This window comes from Coregonus clupeaformis, chromosome 9 (genome assembly GCF_020615455.1).
Source record: "Coregonus clupeaformis isolate EN_2021a chromosome 9, ASM2061545v1, whole genome shotgun sequence".
In the NCBI taxonomy this organism is placed as follows: Eukaryota; Metazoa; Chordata; class Actinopteri; order Salmoniformes; family Salmonidae; genus Coregonus; species Coregonus clupeaformis.
The window spans coordinates 48,537,730-48,558,308 of NC_059200.1; the positions used below are offsets into that span (position 1 = coordinate 48,537,730).

General features: G+C 45.0%; 1 protein-coding gene across 1 annotated transcript in view; it reads right to left on the reverse strand.

The window, feature by feature from the left end:
- The window catches only part of LOC121574245 (serine/threonine-protein kinase 10-like), a 54,531-nt gene extending 40,202 nt beyond the window's left edge, over positions 1-14,329 (reverse strand). Inside the window, exons 1-2 of the mRNA XM_045222657.1 lie at positions 13,903-14,329; positions 120-284 (exon numbers count right to left, since the gene is read on the reverse strand). Coding sequence (XP_045078592.1) covers positions 120-284; positions 13,903-14,061 — 324 coding nt within the window. The 5' untranslated portion in view covers positions 14,062-14,329. The remainder of the gene's footprint in view (positions 1-119; positions 285-13,902) is intronic.
- Positions 14,330-20,579: the final 6,250 nt, after the last annotated feature.

Genomic DNA, 20,579 nt, shown 5'->3' on the forward strand with positions numbered 1-20,579 from the left:
AGGCCCTGGAGTGGATTAGAACATTGAGTTGGGTAACAGTTTTGGGTGTTCCAGAACAAACTCCACACGTCCCTGTTCATCGGCCCAGTTACGGCCCACTTTTGGCCCTAAGGTCTTACCCAGAGCTTGGCATCGTGGTAGAAGGCGTCCAACAGCTTGACGATGTAGCGGTGGTCACACTTGGCCAGGATGTCTATCTCCACCATGTAATCCTCCAGCTCTTCCTCGGTCTTCGTCTCAATGACTTTGGCCGCAGCCAGCGCTCCAGTCTCCTTATTTTTGGCCTAGAAGACAAATGAGTCAACATGTCAACATTTACATCATCTTCTCCATATTTAGTGTTTTCATGTGATGAAGGATATCGAGCCATTTATAAACCTAGATTTTGTCGTCAATTGGCCTTCTCAAGTTGCCATAACATTAATTTTGCTTTTGTGATTCCTTCTTAACAGGAGTTATGATCTATTGAGACACTGGTAAAATGGCAAAAGGCCAGCACACAGGAAGTACACAAATTAAATCTGCACAAGGGGGCTGTTTCAACAGGCTATACAAGGACAGTGAATTTTATCATAAGGCATATTGGTTAATACTAAGAAACATCATAGGTGGGGCCCGGCCCAGAAGTGAGGTGAAGTAGTGGGGGTTAGGAAGGAAATTAAACTTGTGAAAACCACCTTGTTGAGAAAACACAGAAGTGAATTACGAATGTACAGTGCCGTCGGAAAGTATTCAGACCCCTTGACTTTTTCCACATTTTGTTAGGTTACAGCCTTATTCTAAAATTGATTAAATTGTTTTTTTCCTCCCAATCTACACACAATACCCCATAATGACAAAGCAAAAACAGTTTAAGAAATTGTTGCTAATTTATAAAAAAAAAAAAAAACTGAAATAATACATTTACATAAGTATTCAGACCCTTTACTCAGTGCTTTGTTGAAGCAGCTATTATAGCCTCGAGTCTTTTTGGGTATGACACTACAAGCTTGGCACACCTGTATTTGGGGAGTTTCTCCCATTCTTCTCTGCAGATCCTCTCAAGCTCTGTCAGGTTGGATTGGGAGTGTTGCTGCACAGCTATTTTCAAGTCTCTCCAGAGATGTTCGATTGGGTTCAAGTCCGGGCTCTGGCTGGGTCACTCAAGGACATTCAGAGACTTGTCCCGAAGCCACTCCTGCGTTGTCTTGGCTGTGTGCTTAGGGTCTTTGTCCTGTTGGAAGGTGAACCTTCGCCCCAGTCTGAGGTCCTGATCCTGACTAGTCTCCCAGTCCTTGCCGCTGAAAAACATCCCCACAGCATGATGCTGCCACCACCATGCTTCACCGTAGGGATGGTGCCAGGTTTCCGCCAGACGTGATGCTTGGCATTCAGGCCAAAGAGTTCAATCTTGGTTTCATCAGAACAGAGACTCTTGTTTCTCATGGTCTGAGAGTCTTGAGGTGCCTTTTGGCAAACTCCAAGGGGGCTGTCATGTGCCTTTTACTGAGGAGTGGCTTCCATCTGGCCACTCTACCATAAAGACCTAATTGATGGAGTGCTGCAGAGATGGGTGTCCTTCTGGAAGGTTCTCCTATCTCCACAGAGGAACTCTGGAGCTCTGTCAGAGTGACCATCGGGTTCTTGTTCACCTCCCTGACCAAGGCCCTTCTCCCCCGATTGCTCAGTTTGGCCGGGCGGCCAGCTCTAGGAAGAGTCTTGGTGGGTCCAATCAATTGAATTTACCACAGGTTGACTCCAATCAAGTTGTAGAAACATCAAGGATGATCAATGGAAACAGGATGAGCCTGAGCTCAATTTCGACTCTCATAGCAAAGGGTCTGAATACTTATGCAAATAAGGTATTTCTGTTTTTAATAAATTAACAAGCACTTCTAAAAACCTGTTTTTGCTTTGTCATTATGGGGTATTGTGTGTAGATTGCTGAGGAAATTGTTTTATTTAATCCATTTTAGAATAAGGCTGTAACGTAACATAATGTGTAAAAAGTCACTGTATGCGACTATAATTGAAAGGTAGTGAACACATCATGAGTCTGTCATCCACTTTCTTATTTATCAATGTAATTAACATTATATTTATGAAAATGTAATTAACATTACATTTCACACATAAAATACTGGAAACAGTTTTGACAGTTTGGCTTGGACTTCAAAACCATATCTGGGCCACCGCCCACCCAGTGAATTCCTCAGTGGGTGGGTGGGTGTGTGCGCGCAAGACTTTCATGAGAAGAGAACCAATCAAAAATGCTGACAAACAAGAGTCTAATTAAAATGTTAACCACACTTTAAAAAGCACAACAGGAAAGGACACGCCTCACCCTGTAAGAGTTGCGGAGAAGGAGGAACCACTGTAGCCATGTAGCCAGCCAGCCCATCCACATTGAAATGTCACTACACATTGGTTATAAACACTTTAACAGATTGTACACGTCCCCAACGGCATGATAAACAAGCATCAAAACAGGAGCGTGAGTCAGTGGTGAGCACATCACTACAGACAGAATGTATATGTGTAATAGTTCTAGTTCTGAGAATGAGGAGTAAAAGGTAGGGCTGGGCGATATGACCAAAATATCATATCACAATATATTTTTAGTTTTGACGGTATGGCAGTATTTTATGTTTTTGAATAATCAAAGTTGTATATTTGCTTTGAGTAGTGATTGACCCTAGGGTGGCAACAAACACATTCTACGTGATTTCAATGGGTCTTTCACCATTCTGATTTGTTGTATACTGTTCAATCCAACAACTGCGCATTTTCATCAATTTATGCATTTCCTGCACTCATTTGAGATAATTTCCACACTGCCACGTAGGGCTGCACAATATGGGCCAACAATAATCTAGGCTTAATTTTGTTTAGCAAATATTACAATTGCGATTTCACTTGGGATTTAGATCAAAACACTTGGGTGAACTGTTGGAATAATGGAAATAGATTGTATTCAAAGTGCCCATTATATTCTAACTATAGAATTAGAATAATCAGTGTTTGACAATGAATGTAAAACCCAGGGAGGCGTTATTGTGACGGGTAGGAACCAAAGTATTGGTCAGTGTTTCCTAAGGGACCCTATGATCTTTGGCTACATTAAAATGGTCTCTCTTAGCTAATTCATGTAGCTAACATATTCATGCTTTGCCTATTCCTCTTTTATTTAGAAGATCCAAGATGGCATAGCAGTGCGGTCGTGTTCTTTGTTGTGTGTCCGTGTAAATAAATTAACGTTTTATTAATTTATTTTTCATACTTCTTTCCCTATCACACTTTTTATCCTTCTACAAAATATTATTTTATTATAATTTTTTGTCATTTAGCAGACGCTCTTATCCAGAGCGACTTACAGGAGCAATTAGGGTTAAGTGCCTTGCTCAATATACTTTCCTGCAACCCGCCGCACTCAATGTGGAACGGATTCTATTATTGACTTACCCTTTATCTAGAATCTCCAGATGAAACTAGCTAGCCAGCTAACTAGCTACTTGCTATTAGCCACCATTAGCGGTTTTCACCCAGAACATCGGATTTTCTGCCGGAATAACTGAATCACTGGACATTAATACCGGATCGCAACTAGCTAGCCGCAACCGGATGGATGTTGCTGTTGGCTAATCACTGCTGCCCCCGAAGCAAGCACCAGTTAGCCTTGAGCTAGCCTCGAGCCAGGCCCATATCCCGGCTATCTACCTCTGTTTACCGGACGGGAGTAGCCAGCTAACTAGCTACTTGCTATTAGCCACTGTTAGCGGTTTTTCACCATTGTCCGTGGCCTGCACTACCTACCAGCCAGCTCTAGCCTGGACTATTATCGGCCAGCCTGCACTGTCTGCACAGCGCGTTATCGACCCAGAACATATCGGTTTTTCTGCCGGAATCACTGAATCAATGGACCTTTAATACCGGATCATCGCAACTAGCTAGCTGCAACCAAATGGATGTAGTTGTTGGCTAATCAGCCCTGAGCTAACCTCGAGCCAGGCCCATCTCCCGGCTATCTACCTCTCTGTCAAACGGACGGGACCTCCTAGTGTTGACACGGAGCCCCGTCGATCCAACACGACTGGTCTGCCGACGAAATCGTCTGATGTGGTTTCAACAGGCTTCCCGTTACGACGTCGACCACGAAGATCCATCTGCTAGCCCCGGCCTGCTAGCACACGCAAGCCGTGGCCTCTTGCTCGCCAATGCTCCAGCAGCCCCCGAACTCTCCTATTGCTGTTCACCGGACCTTATGATAACTCCGCTATACAGCTGATGCCTGCTGGAATGTTCCTTTACACGGTACCGCATCCTGTTTATGTTTAGCCTCAGCCCAAACTTTGTCGCCATTACCAGCTGTTGTCTTAGCTCTTGCTTATTGCTGTTTCGGTTATTTCTTATTGTACTATTTCACTGTAGATTCCCCAGCCCAGCTCAACCTGCCTTAGATAGCTCCTTTGTCCCACCCCCCATACACGCGAAGACCGACTCAAATCGTTGCCTCCAGTGATGCTCTCTTTTTCATCGTTACCCAACGCTTAGGTTTACCTCCACTGTACTCATATCCTTGTCTGTACATAATGCCCTGAATCTAATCTACAACGTCCGGAAATCTACCCCTTTTTTTCTCTGTACCCAACGCAGTAGAAGACCAGTACTTAAAACCTTTAGCCGTATCCTTATTATACTCCTCCTCTGTTCCTCAGGCTAACCCAGGACCTGCAGCCCCCAGTATCACTCCTACTCCCCAGGAGTTATCATTTGTTGACTTCTGTAACCTTAAAAGCCTTGGTTTTCTGCACGTTAACATCAGAAGCCTCCTTCCTAAGTTTGAGTTATTCATTGCGTTAGCACACTCCGCCAACCCTGATGTTCTAGCAGTGTCTGAATCCTGGCTTAGGAAGGCCACCAAAAATGCAGAAATGTCCATCCCCAACTACAACATTTTCCGTCTCGATAGAACTGCCAAAGGGGGTGGGGTTGCAATCTACTGTAGAGATAGCCTGCAGAGCTCTATCGTACTATCCAGGTCTGTGCCCAAACAGTTTGAGCATCTACTTCTAAAAATCCACCTTTCCATAAATAAGTCTCTCACTGTTGCCGCTTGCTACAGACCCCCCTCAGCCCCGAGCTGTGCCCTGGACACCATATGTGAACTGATTTCCCCCCCATCTATCCTCAGAGTTCGTACGGCTTGGTGACCTAAACTGGGATATGCTTAACACCCCGGCCAACCTACAATCTAAACTAGATGCCCTCAATCTCACACAAATTATCAACAAACCTACCAGGTACAACCCTACATCTGTAAACATGGGCACCCTCATAGATATCATCCTGACAAATGTACCCTCTAAATACACCTCAGCTGTCTTCAACCAGGATCTCAGCGATCACTGCCTTATTGCCTGCGTCCGTAATGGCCACCCCTCATCACTGTCAAACACTCCCTAAAACACTTTAGCGAGCAGGCCTTTCTAATTGACCTGGCCCGGGTATCCTGGATGGATATTGACCTGGTTGTTCTTTAAAAGTGCTTTCCCCTCAATCTTAAATAAGCATGCCCCATTCAAAAAATTCAGAACTAAGAACAGATATAGCCGCTGATTCTCCTCAGACTTGACTGCCCTTGACCAGCACAAAAACATCCTGTGGCGTATTGCATTATCATCGAACAGCCCCCGCGATATGCAACTTTTCAGGGAAGTCAGGAACCAATATACACAATCAGTTACGAAAGCAAAGGCTAGCTTTTTCATACAGAAATGTGCATTCTGTAGCACTAACTCCAAAAAGTTTTGGGACACTGTAAAGTCCATGGAGAATAAAAGCACCTCCTCCCAACTGCCCACTGCACTGAGGCTAGGAAACACTGTCACCACTGATAAATCTACAATAATCGAGAATTTCAACAAGCATTTTGCTACGGCTGGCCATGCTTTCCACCTGGCTACCACTACCCCGTCCACCAGCTCTGCACCCTCCGCTGCAACTTGCCCATGCCCCTCCCGCTTCTCCTTCACACAAATTCAGACAGCTGATGTTCTGAAAGAGCTGGAAAATCTGGACCCCTACAAATCAGCTGGGCTAGACAATCTGGACCCTTTCTTTCTAAAATTAGCCGCCGAAATTGTCGCAACCCCTATTACTAGCCTGTTCAACCCCTCTTTCGTAACGTCTGAGATCCCCAGAGATTGGAAAGCTGCCGCGGTCATCCCCCTCTTCAAAGGGGGTGACACTCTAGATCCAAACTGTTACAGACCTATATCCATCCTGCCCTGCCTTTCGAAAGTATTTGAAAGCCAAGTTAACAAAAAGATCACCGACAATTTCGAATCCCACCGTACCTTCTCTGCTATGCAATCCGGTTTCCGAGCTGGTCATGGGTGCACCTCAGCCACGCTCAAGGTCCTAAACGATATTATATCCGCGATCGATAAAAGACAGTACTGTGCAGCAGTCTTCATCGACCTGGCCAAGGCTTTCGACTCTGTCAACCACCGCATTCTTATTGGCAGACTAAATAGCCTTGGTTTCTCTAATGACTGCCTCGCCTGGTTCACCAACTACTTCTCAGATAGAATTCAATGTGTCAAATCGGAGGGCCTGTTGTCTGGACCTCTGGCCGTCTCTATGGGGGTGCCACAGGGTTCAATTCTCGGGCCGACTCTATTCTCTGTGTATATCAATGATGTCGCTCTTGCTGCTGGTGACGCTCGGATCCACCTCTATGCGGACGACACCATTTTGTATACATCTGGCCCTTCATTGGACACTGTTAACAAACCTCCAAACGAGCTTCAACGCCATACAACACTCCTTCCGTAGCCTCCAACTGCTCTTAAACACTAGTAAAACTAAATGCATGCTCTTCAACCGAACACTGCTTGCACCCGCCCACCCGACTAGAATCACTACTCTCGGCGGGTCTGACCTAGAGTATGTGGACAACTACAAATACCTAGGTGTCTGGTTAGACTGTAAACTCTCCTTACAGACTCACATTAAGCATCTCCAATCCAAAGTTAAATCTAGAATCGGCTTCCTATTTCGCAACAAAGCCTCCTTCACTCATACTGCCAAACATGCCCATGCCAGGACTGAGTTTGGGAAACCATGATCTAGGGTAAACAGAGAGAAAGATGAAAAGCAACAAGTGCCAGAAAAGGAGCAAGGCAGATAGAGATAGATGCAAGACAGGAATAGATAGTTTGTGAGCAATACAAGTCTGGACAGTGTTTGATAAAGAAATGTGTGTGGACGTGTTTAACCAGAAGTCCCCACAAGAACACTAAGCAAAACAAATATTTGACCAACTTGGGACATTGTTAGTGTCCACAAGGTCAAATGCTATTTCTAGGGGGTTAAGGATGAAGGTAGAACTAGTGTTAGTATTAAATTAGGTTTAGGGATAGAGTTAAGGTCTTGGGGTTAAGGAAAATAGGATTTAGAATGGTTATAAATTGTGTGTCCCCATAAGGTTAGTTAAACATGACTGTAGGTGTGTGTGTGGCTTTAGCTCCTCCCAATGACCTGGAGATGTGAGGCTGCAGACTAAACAGCCTGGTGGGGTCCAATGCCTGAGGGGGCTGTGGGAAAACATATGGATAAACACTAGAGTCACGCATACGCATCGAGATACTGGTCTACCATAGTTACAGCCCTGAGGTTTCCTGAACAAGTGATCTCACCTGGAATAAGTACAGGGCCTTTTTTTAAACATTATGACCCAGAGTTTTTCCTGGTGAGGTCACATGGTCAGGAAACCTAACCTAACCTTTGCATACAGTGTGTGACTGGAGAGAGACATAAGTTTATATGACTGGCGGTGCAGAGCAATCTGAATCTGACAATGCGTCGCTGAGAATTTGCATTTCAACACCACCTCCAGCAACCTGCTCTGCTCCCGCCACGGAAACCCCATCTGAGTCAACAGGGTGCCACGTTAGGTCACCAGTCCCACTTTACAAGCCTTCACAACCAAGATCTCCAACCCTCCCTCCCCCCTCATTGTGTCTCACAAGGGAGCGCTGACTTCCTGGAAGGCATCAAGGCCCTGGAGTCTCTCCACTGGAGGAGGGAGGAGGCGGAGAGAGGAGAGGTGCTAGTTGAGGATAGAGCTGTGTAAATCACACTAACCTAATTATACTAACAGAAAAAATAAGCAGGAACCAGCTGCAAAACAGGCTCACACCACCGAGTCTCCCTCCCATCATCGTAGTGTAGCGGTACAAAGCTGAGCTCTCGAACCCAATCATCCCACTGGGGAACAAAACTGTTCTGTGGTTTGTTTTGCCTGACATTTCCATGGATGTCAGGAACAACTGATTGACACTGGCCCCTCTCCTCTGCCTCTACTAGCCTGCCTGTCTGGGAAAAGTCGATCGAACTCTCCTTTAAAAAAAAAAAACACCCATGCTCCACAAAGGGGCAAAGAGGTTGAAGAAGTAAAACGAGGGATCAGCTATTGTTTCCTGCCTTTTGGGTACATGGTTGTGAGCACACACACTGCTCCCCCCACACCCCAAACTAAATCCCCCTGCTAAAACACTTAAGGAGATAATCTGATCAAATAGAACATGCAGGGCATAAATAAAGCCAGAGAAACCCTGAGATCCAGTTGGAGAAGTGACTGTGCACTGGGAGGATTACTACACCTGGCTGTGAGAGAAGAGGAGCAGACACACTGGGCTCAGTGGGTGGTGTGTCTCTGCTCTCTGCTGCTGGCACAGCCTCCTGGGGCCAATTACCTCCAGGCTGAATCAATAGTGTCAGATAGCAGTGTACAGTAAGCATGGGGCGGTGTGCTGAGGCGTCTGCCTGCCTGCCGGTACACTGTAGAATGCACTCTGCCAGCTAACACAGTGCCACGCACACGCTGACACGTTGGCTGACATGACACTGATCCCATCCCCAACCAGTCTCTAGAGAGACTGTTTGCGCTTAACCTTTGCCCTGCCGTTAAGATGTCTGGAATTCTTGTTAACATTAGGCTGCCAAGTAAATCTTGACCTCCATCTGCAGATTACTTAGAGATCGACTTATCATTATGAAAAAAAAAGACATCTCCGGCAGCTTTGGGCTGGTGAGCATGGTGTTGGGAACACCAGGGCTGTGTGTTAGATTCTCGCTAATGTTCTAGCTAATGTATGTGTTAACTGTCAGTCGCTTGAGATATTAGCCTCTATCAAAATAAGTGGCTATCATCCCATTCTATTTATCAGAGTAGGACTAGGCTTCCGCATAAAGTCAGCCAGAGTTCTCTATAAGCACAAAGAACATGATAACGGTCAAAAGGCATGTGTCCTATTGAACATAAAGAACATACTAATACTAATGACAACTGGCTATTGATTAGTGTTAATTGCTACTGTTACGTTGCTGCTGCACATAGAGGATGCGTCCCAAATGCACCTATACCCTCTATAGTGCACTACTTTTGACCAGGGCCCATAGGGCTCTGTTCAAAAGTAGTGCAATCAGAAACACCTTTACTCGCCAACTACATTTACATAGACAGAATTTGATTTGGTAAATGATGCCACAGTAAAACAGAATCAACACTGAATATAGAAGATAAACATAATATACAGACAGTATATACGGAATAGAGTGCCATTTGTGACACAAACACAGATGTCACATCCAGATGCAGTCTGTGGCATACGCTATGCTTCCTCTGTGCCAATGTGTCTCTTATCTCCACAGGATGTTTGGCTCTAGTCCCCAGAGGTCAGGAGGACGGGTCAAGGAGATCACAGGAGTTCATACAGCCCAAATCAGTCCCCGGGCAGACAGACAGGGCAGGCAGGAAGACCGAGCCAGGGGATTGGTTAGTGTACACTAAGCCCTCTGCAAATAAGCTTTGGCTTTAGAGGGGATGATCATTAGCGTCTTCCAGGAGCTTTCAATGCTGGCTGTGTATGTAGACAGCGATGTGCTGTTCTCTAGTCTACCTGCCTTTCCACTGGAAACATTTTATTTATATTGTCTTACATACACTGAGGATCAGGGGCGGTGTGTTCATTAGGGCGATATGGGCGACGCACTGCCAAACGGGAAAAGGAAGGGATTTTTTTTCTAATCAATTATATCACGGCAACAGTAGTTATCAGTGTTCTAATCTAGACGTCTGATCTGCCACTAAATGTCCAATCAGGCTAAAGTCGTGCTTCAAATGGCCCCGCCCCTTTTGGGGCGATTTCAGTCAGGTTGAAAAACGCCCCAGAAGTCTCTCATAGACTCATGTAAAATCTATTTTTTTCAAATATCAGAGCTTTCAATACAATCTCTATGGGTTCCGGGAGGGCTTGCACTTACGTCATACGTAACATAACCATGAACGTAACTAAGAAAAGAGCGGGTAGCAGCGTCAATCAATTCACGTACTACTGTCAAGATGGCTAGCGTTCAGTGCAACTCGATTGTCTCTTTGAAAGAAGTTCCTTTTTGTCGGCGAACAAATCAAGATAAATTGGCAACGAAACAATTAGGACCTCCCAGACCAAATTTAATAATTCAACAGGTTTCTACTAAAGGGGGAAAGTCCTACACCCGAGGATTTTCCAAAAATTGGTACGAACGAAAAACCTGGCTAGCAGGCTGCGATGTAGCTAATGCAGTCTTCTGCTACCCCTGCTTACTCTTTCACCCTGAAGGCGGCACGGCAGACAGCACCGCTTGGACAGCGACTGGTGTAACGGACATGCACCATCTTTCAGAAAAGATTAAGAAACATGAGCTGTCAAAGACCCACATGGATAGCTGTTTGAGATTGTCTGCTTTGGGGAGAGTGAACATTGCCACTCAACTGGATGAGGGATACAGGCTAGCTGTCCGCCGCCACAACGATGAGGTTAGCAAGAACCGCCACATCCTCAGCCGGCTAATCCAGTGTGTGAAGTTTTGCGGAGTGTTTGAGTTAGCTTTGCGAGGCAAAGATTAAACTGAGGGCTCCACCAACCCTGGTATTTTTCTTGGACTTGTCAACTTTGTGGCACAATTAGATGAGGTGTTTTATGGAAATGCATATTGTTTATGCAGTGTTGAGGAATGTGAAAGAACACCCTTGATTATTTTTACTGTGATAACTTATTTTGCTTTTGTAAGCCAACACTTTTGAGATCAGTCAATAAATGCTTCTGGTATTGACTTATATGCTGCCCCTGTCTTCATGTTGTTGCTGGACATATCTTTTTTTAAATGTGTGTAGGTCACCTAAATCATCAGAAAAATTGCCCCCCCCTGAGAATTTTTTCAGGAGCCGCCACTGCTGAGGATTACACACAGAGTTAAACTCTTAATGTAGCTTTATTTACAGAGTTGTTCAACACGGGTGGGGGACACAGCAGGGTAGTTCAAACTTTGAACCGTCTTTCGGGATGTGGTAGTTTCGCTGCGAGGTATTGTGAAAGGTTTCAGGCTTTCAATCTGTTATGACTAGTTAACTCATGATTTTCTCAGTCCCACAAAACATCCCCTCCCTCGCCCACACTCAGACAGTCACCACTGAGGCAACCTGCTACATACAGACGGGGGGCTGGGGAGTCACGGGGGACAAGCCTCTACAGGAGAGTCCTTATCAGCCTGGTCACAGCTGGGCCCCACAGATTACCAGCCTTTGAGCACAAACATGTGCTTTCACTATGCAGGCCTCCTGTATTACAAGACAATCTTGACTGCATCCCAAATGGCACCCTATGCCTACATAGTGCACTACTTTCTGGTCAAAAGTAGTGCATTACATAGGGAAAAGGGTACCATTTGGGACACCGGCCTCGGGTAATGCTACGCTAACTAACGCCACTAGGACAACTTACAGTACAAGGCAACAGCAGCCAGGGAGCCTGCTCAGCAGCACGTGTCCCATTAATAAGTAAAGGGGACCTGTCGGCACTTGTGCTTCGGCAGCGGCAAACACAACATCCTGTGACACACGGGTCAGCAGGAAGTGAGACATTCTCCCATCTCAGCGATAGCCGTCATGTGGTGGAGATGTATGTAACTCTGCTCTAGTCATGACTACCTGTAGCCCTGGGAAATCTTTGGTCTCAGGAGTGAACAAGTTGATGCACACTTGAGTTTTAAATATGATAGTCGAGGGCTCCCGCCTCCCAGTTAGTTCAAGCAGACTAGATACAGATACCTGTATACTGTTCCCAGAGCAGCTTTAAGTTAACTACTGACGCGTGACACTGACTACTATGTCCTCCTTACCATCTGGTGACAGTGACAGGCCAATGGGGCCCATTAACCTGAGAGTGATGCCTAACCGTGATACCCCCATGACACGTAAAACCTGAGAGAGTGTCACAAAGCCCTGTGTTCACCCGGATGTGTGCAGCCAACCCAGATCATAAGGCCAGCGGCTGGCAAGACTGACACCTACACTCTACTGGAATCAAAAGGAAGCATGTGACCAGCAATGTTTGTTTCACAGCTGTTCTAAGGGAGTTGTTACAGCCAACATTTTAACTAGATCTAGCTGGCCCTGGAGCACCGGAGCAGTGAATAAAGGTGTCCTCCATGCTGGTATCATTGTAGTTATGAGTATTCTGGTGGCTTCCTGAACTCCCTTGATACGTCCCAAATGGCACCCTATTCCCTATATCGTTCACTACTTTTGATGGGCTCTGAAAGTAGTGCACTATAAAGGGAATAGGTTACTATTTGGGACGAAGCCTCTCTCTAGTCTGGACGGGCTGTGGAGCGGAGTCCCGAGACCCCATCCCACAGACGGATTAGTCAGTAGCCTGAAGGCCATATAGGATGTTTCCATCACTCCTCCGGCCCACAGCTTCCCTCCTGACCCTGACTGCTCCATGTGTGGAGCACTGACTTTACTTTGACATTTTAGTCATTTAGCAGACGCTCTTATCCAGAGAGACTTACAGTTAGTGAGTGCATACATTTTTCATACTGGCCCCCCATGGGAATTGAACCCACAACCCTGGCGTTGCAAGCGCCATGCTCTACCAACTGAGCTACAGGAGGCTAAATTAGTAGTATACTAAATTCTATTCTCTGCCCTGAAGGGTATGAGAGATGTTAAGAGATTTTAAAGTATCCTCTGTTCTGAAAACTGCTTAGTCAAAAGCCACTGTCAAAGTTGGCCTATATGCAGCATAAGGTGGTGTATTTTGGTGGTAGGGGTAACTGAAGGCATCATTTATTTATATTAGGGTGGCTCCATGTTATTTTTCCTTTCAGTGTCATCAGTGAAATCCCACATGGTGTTCTCTCACATGCCTGTTCACAAGGTATGAGTGTGGGCACTGTACTCTGGTCAGGCCTCACTTCTTCCACTGGCCCCCTAAGTCAAAGGCGCCCACTGTACTACACTTGGCACGAGCAAATACTTTTCCTGCCATGTCACGAAGTGAGGACTAAAAGATATAGATGAAATATCAACCCATAACCCAAATTACTGCTGAGTCTGGATGAAGCTAATAGTGGCGTCTCCAGGGAGGGGTCCAATGCCACAGATGTCTCAAGTTGAGGGAGCGTGCAATTGGCATGCGGACTGCATGACAATGCACCCGTGCACAAAGCGAGGTCCATACAGAAATAGTTTTTCGAGATCGGTGTGGAAGAACTTGACTGGCCTGCACAGAGAGACCTCAACCCCATCGAACACCTTTGGGATAAATTGGAACACTGACTGCGAGCCAGGCCAAATGCCCAACATCAGTGCCCGACCTCACTCATGCTCTTGTAGCTGAATGGAAACAAGTCCCCGCAGCAATGTTCCAACATCTAGCGCAAAGCCTTCCCAGAAGAGTGGAGGCTGTTATAGCAGTAAGGGGGGGGGGGGACCAACTCCATATTAATGCCATGATTTTGGAATTAGATATTTGACGAGCAGGTGTCCACATAATTTTGGTCATGTAGTGTGTTGAAACCCATATTGCTTACCTTGTAAACTTTTCCAAACGCTCCATCACCCAATTCTCCGATAATTTCCCATTGGTCATTAGGATTGATGTCTCGATGAACGTGTTCATATTGTTTTGCCTTCTTTTTTATGTCATAAGAAGACAGGCGAAGTATTTTGCTGAATTTAGCAAAAGCCATGGTTTCGCCGCAAAAAAGCTGTTCATAAAAGCCAAGTTTCTCAAGACACAGCAACTATTTTGAGTTTCACTCCTGTTAGACTAAAAAAGTACTCGGGGAAAAACTACCTGGATTTAGAAGTACACACCCAACATTTTTCACACCTTTCAAATAAGAAAATAAGCCGTCATAAACACTAAAATATTGAATCACGCGTTGTCATAAAAAAAAAAAAACGTATATTTCCATTCACATGGCTTCTCCACTACACACGATGACCACCTGCTGTAACCAGTAATCAGCTATGGAGAATAACTTCTTGCTTCGGAGTAAAGAGACAGAAGCCCCACCTTATTGCCATGTTCATATGGTAATCTGAACTAGGAAACTCGCATGTGTCCGACTTGCTAATAGGTTGTAGTTATACACGTGCCGCTTTCAAGCAGTTAGCATGTCGGAAATTTCCGAATTTCCGACTAAGATTTGAACGCGGCATAGGCCTATCGCTCCCCCAGCGCTCCCACCGTGTCATGGAAATGTCGTTTTCTGTGCGCAGATCCGTCATCTTTACGCAAGATATATAGTTAAAATAATTTCACCTTCCAGTTAAGATGGGCATGTCGTTTTTAAAATATCCAGTGTTTCCAGATTTCTATTAAATATGACCTATAATAAATTACAATGTAAGTGAAATAGTTTTCCTTCCCAAAAATGATAAGTAGGCTATGTTAAAAAGCAGCTCTTCTGTCTTGGAATGGAGTGGGCATACCCCAACAACAGAATGGTGTCCTATAAAACAGGACATTAACAATATTCACGCGAGAAGACCGCTGATTGTCCAGCTCATCCTCATTAGGAGGATGATACCATTCTCTATGAGGAAATAGCAAGCATTTATGAAATAGTCTGTTTGAGATACAAGTTTGAGGTGGGGTTTTTGAAGTGTTTTATCTCCAATTTATGCTTTGGCCACAAATATGAGTATAGGAGGAGTATACTACATGAGGTTGGTGGCACCTTAATTGGGGAGGACGGGGGGCTTGTGGTAATGGCTGGAGCAGAATTAGTGGAATGGTATCAAATACATCTAACACATGGTTTCCATGTGTTTGATGCCATTCCATCTGCTCCGTTCCAACCTCAGCAGCCACCACTGGAGTCAACAACATGATTTGGGTATAAGTTAACAGAATATAAATGTTTTAAAGTGAGGTTTTCACTGGACAGTTACTTTAAGTTGCCTAGGCCAGTGTTTCCCAACTCGGGGTACTAGGACTTCAGGGGTCAACTGGGCAGAGCAAAATTCAGTTGGTTGTACAGTAACCAAAAAAGGTTGGGAACCACTTGCCTATGCCACCCATTCCATCTGGTCACTGACAGGTATTGAAGGCAAAAACAGCTGTCATTAGCAGGCCGGGTAGGGCACAACAAAACAGGTACAGCACAGTTTTCAGGTTTAAAGGAAACGCAATGGGGAAAAGTATGTAGGCCTACAGAAAGGGTTTTTATTGGGGAATTTTGTATAACCTCGGCCTTTGCCAAAACGGTCCACAAAATTGGATCCTAAGTCTATAGTAAGGTACGAAATACCTAGATGTTTCATAATTATTGATTTGCATAATGCAATATAAGATCAAGGTTACAAGGATATATTTTGGTGCATTCTATAGCTCTCAAGCGCCACTAGGTGGCAAATAATCATAGTACATGTATCAACAGCACAGATTTTTGTGGAGCCTGTTGCTGTCTTCTGCCATTAAGTGATCGTTATGTAGTTTTTACATTATAATTCACAAGGCTATTTTATATTTCTCGCAGAACTTTTGGTTAGTCATATCACATCTGGAACGATGGATCATACAGTGTATCATATGAGGACGTTTTATTAAAATAATTGCTGACCAGGAAGAAACAAAAAGCACAAATAGGCTTCCACTCAAACCCAGGCTTTCGTAGATCAAATCAAATTGTATTTGTCATATGCTTCGTAAACAACAGGTGTAGATTAACAGTGAAATGCTTAATTACAGATCTTTTTCCAACAATGCAGAGTAAAAGATAAAGATAACAAATGTATATTTTTAAATTTAAAATAGTGACATGAGGAATAAATACACAGTGAATAACGAATAACAATAACGAGTAAAGATAACATGGCTATATACAGGGAGTACCAGTACCGAGTCGATGTGCAGGGGTACGAGGTAATTGAGGTAGCTATGTACATATACTGTAGGTAGGGGTAAAGTGACTAGGCAACAGGATAGATAATAGACTGTGTTGTAGCAGCAGCGTATGTCGTGAGTGTGAAAGCGTGTGTATGTGTGTGAGCACTGGCGTGTGTTCATAGATGCCAAGGGAAGCCAGGCTTCCCCCAAAAATGTACCAAGAAAAAAACACAAAAATGTAACTTTCGTCTCTGTGTTTCATAATTTTCCTCCACTGCTCCAGAGTCTAATGGCGGCAAGCTTTATACCACTCCAGCCTCCGCTTGACATTGCACATGGTGATTTTAGGCTTGTGTGCGGCTGCTCGGCCTTGGAAATCCATTTCATGAAGCTCCCGATGAACAGTTCTTGTGATGACGTTGCTTCCAGAGGCAGTTTGGAACTTGGTATTGAGTGTTGCAACGAGGACAGACGATTTTTACAACTATGAGCTTCAGCACTTGGCGGTCCCGTTCTGTGAGCTTGTGTGGCCTACCACTTTGCGGCTGAGCGATTGTTGCTCCTAGACGTTTCCAATGCACAATAACAGCACTAACAGTTGACCAGGGCAGCTCTAGCCAGGCAGAAATTTGACAGACTTGTTGGAAAGGTGGCATCCTATGACGTGCCACGTTGAAAGTCACTGAGCTCTTCAGTAAGGACATTCTACAGCCAATGTTTGTCTATGGAGATTGCATGGCTGTGTGCTCGATTTTATACACCTGTCAGCAATGGGTGTGGATGAAATAGCCGAATCCACTAATTTCAATGGGTGTCCACATACTTTTGTATATATAGTGTATCGCAACGGAGAAAGCATCCGAGTGAGTGTAACAGCACCCCTCTGTCTCTGTATGTGTAGGCCATCTATCTGATGCTGTCTGGTCAAAAACAGTATGACATTGTTGCCACCAGTAGCATTGCATGCAAGGGAAGCCAGCGAGCGTTTTGCCTCCCTTGATAAAAAAACGATTAAATAATAGCCAATCAGCGTTGAGCTAAACTGAGCGAGCTCAACTATGAATGGTCCTGGAGCACCAAAAAAAAGTGTCAAGGGAAGCCAGTTTGGATTTGGCTTCACTCCAATCACATCACATCGAGAACAATACGTCATTGACAGAAACAACTTGAATTGTTGCATCTCGTTGTGTTGTTGTCCTTCGGTGGCTAGCTAGCTAGGTAAAGTTGGTCCTTTCCTAAATTATCCATGGATGGAGATAGGGATTTGGACTTGTGGTTTTACTTAATTCTCCGTACTGGCCCATGATTATAACGGTGATTCTGATCCAACCATAAATTCATACATTGTGCCCCCGGCCTGAGAGGATGGAAGTTCAATATGTAGCTAGTTGTAGAAGGTTAATGTTAGGCTAGTGAGCAAGCATTTTAGCAAGGTAGCCTAGGACAACAAAAAATAAAAGCGTGTACTGTATGACAAAGTGATCGACCCTTTCGTCAACATGAAAGAGATGAGGATGTCATTGGTGTTTCTCTACAAGTATGGTGAGTCAACATGTTTTTCTACTTGCATGAATGCACGCACACGCAAACACACAGAAATCCGAACCATGGACAGCCACATCATATTTAGCTTACGGTGATTGGACTCAATTGTTTTTGGTATCTTTTAGTTATCACTGTATTAGACTAAGCGTAGGTGATTTGATGATGTTGAAATGTTGAAGTTGAAATAGTGCTGGAATAGTGGAGGCATCTCCTTTTTTCTTTGCAACTTGCGATAACTCTCTGTGGTTCTAAATCCATAGTTGTTTAGTGGTCCGAAAATGTCAGAAACATTAACTTGCTTGACCATGCTGTAGGTCATGTAACTGTCTGTTAATGTACATGCAATATGCTTTGTGCTCTCCGGTTTTGTAATGAAACAAAGGTGTGGTTGAATTTATTCTGCCTCTGTGTCTTCTTACTGTCTCGGTCTTAGGCCTATATATCACGGTCTCAAGGCATATGAACTAACAGGTTATAGAGCAAACAATGCAATTATCACAACACATAGGCTGTAATATGGCTTTATTTTTCTGTCTTCCCCAGTGATTTTACCCACGCACCGCTGCTGTGTGTGAGTGTGTATGTGGCATCAGTATGCATGTGTGCGCATGCTATGTGTGTGTGGGCGTATGTAGTGTATGTGCGTGTTTGGATGTCAGTGTAAGTATGTGTGAGTGTGTGGGTAGAGTCCACTGTGTGTGCAGAGAGTCAGTGCAAGAGAGTTAGTTCAAAAAAGGGTCAATGCAGGTAGTCTGGGTAGTCATTTGATTAGCTATTTAGCAGCATTGTTTAGTAATCTTATGGCTTAGGGGTAGAAGCTGTCCAGTGTCCTGTTGGTTCCAGACTTGGTGCACTGGTACCACTTGCCGTACAGTAGCACAGAGAACAGTTGGAGTCTTTGAAAATGTTTTGGGCCTTCCTCTGACACCGCCTGGTATAGAGGTACTGAATGGCAGGGAGCTCAGCCCCAGTGATATATTGGGCCGTACTCACCACCCGCTGTAGCGCCTTGCGGTCGGGTGCCTTGCAGTTGCTGTACCAAGCTGTGATGCAGCCAGTCAAGATGCTCTCAATGGTGCAGCTGTAGAACTTTGCCAGGTCTCTGACCTCCTCCCTATAGGCTGCCTCATCGAAAATTGGTGATCAGTCCTACCACCGTCATCAGCAAACTTGATGATCGTGTTGGAGTCGTGCGCTACCACACAGTCGTGGGTGAACAGTTAGTACAGATGGGGACTAAACACAAACCCTTGAAGGGCACCCATGTTGATGGTCAGCGTGGCGAATGTGTTGTTGCCCACCCTCACCACCTGGGGGCAGCTCGTCAGGAAGTCCAGGAGGGAGGTGTTCAGTCCCAGGGTCCTGAGCTTGGTTATGAGCTTGGAGGGGACTATGGTGTTGAATGCTGAGCTGTAGTCAATGAACAGCATTCTTACATACTGTAGGTATTCCTTTTGTCCAGGTGGGTGAGCGCAGTGGGGAGGGCAATAGAGATTGCGTCATCTGTGGATCTGTTGGGGCGGTGTGTGAATTGGAGTGGGTCGATGGTGTCTGGGATAGCAATCAGTCAAGCACATCAATGTAACATGAACAGGGAGTCAATTAACTTTTATTTGTAGGCTAAGGCACTTTTTGCAAAGTCATTTGTCAATGTAAACAAATCCATCTGACTTCCCCAATTGCAGGGTTTTGTTTTGCATCATATATCTAATTATCTCTCTCGTCGAGTTCAGGCCCCTCTAGCGACACATTTTCAAAAAAGCGACTAGCGACAAATCTAGCGACTTTTTCTGGTGTTATTGGAGACTCTGAAGTGAAAGCATGTATCGTTCTTACTCTTCTCAATGAGCAGCGAATGCTGCCGTGGGCCCCACCCCCATCCCAAAGCACTCACAGGCGGCCCTGTCCTCGCGCAGCAGTCGCTCCCAGGTGCAGTCAGAGCAGGAGATGTTCACCCCTCCGCGTCCAGACTGCAAATGAATCGCACATGCGGGAAGCCGTCGCTGGCTGATCCCGCCCTGGCTTACATTCAGGGTGAGATGTAAATGTAGGGTGTTTTTTACTCACTTTTTGTCTCTCCCACAACGTTACTCATCTCTCCTACAGCGTCCATCACAATTACATGGCCAATTATGCAAATTAGGCGATGACGTCATTTAGCGACATCTAGCGACTTTTAGGACAGCCAATAGCTACTTTCCTTACTGAGGAGTTGGCAACACTGCTCCCACCCTCTGGTTATTCTCGCTTCTCTTCCTCACGAAGTGTCACTACTTTAGCTCTCCTCATATCAACTGTATACCTGTTTTCCTGCTTAACTGCTCACAGGTGAACCGTGAAGGATATCGCTGCCGAGCGTAGGTCTTCAAACCCTGTCGAGAGGTTGAGTACTAACCGGAAGGTTTTGTTTTCGTGTAGAATTTCCTTTTCCACTTCTCAGTCTCCGTTGGTAGCTAGCTATTGAGACTTGGTTAGCCCACGCTGCAAGGCTAACTTGGCTAGCTTGCTGAGAGGCACGCTAACCTCACTAGCATACCCTACCTGCAACACGGTAGCATTGCTAGCTCCCTTCTCTCTTCTAGTTTAACCTGCATTCACCCGTTGCATTAACACTAGAACCGCCATAGACCAACAGACACTGATGTTTGATTTTGTAAATAGAAACAATTTGCCCCCTCAAAAATCTGCCCTGCTCCTTCCCTGACTTTACCTAAATATTTGTATTTTACGCTGCTCATTTGTCAGAATTTTGAAATCACAAACAGAAAAGTATTTAGAGCCTTTTTACCTGTTTTTCTCGCACCTATTCCTGACTTAATCCACCAA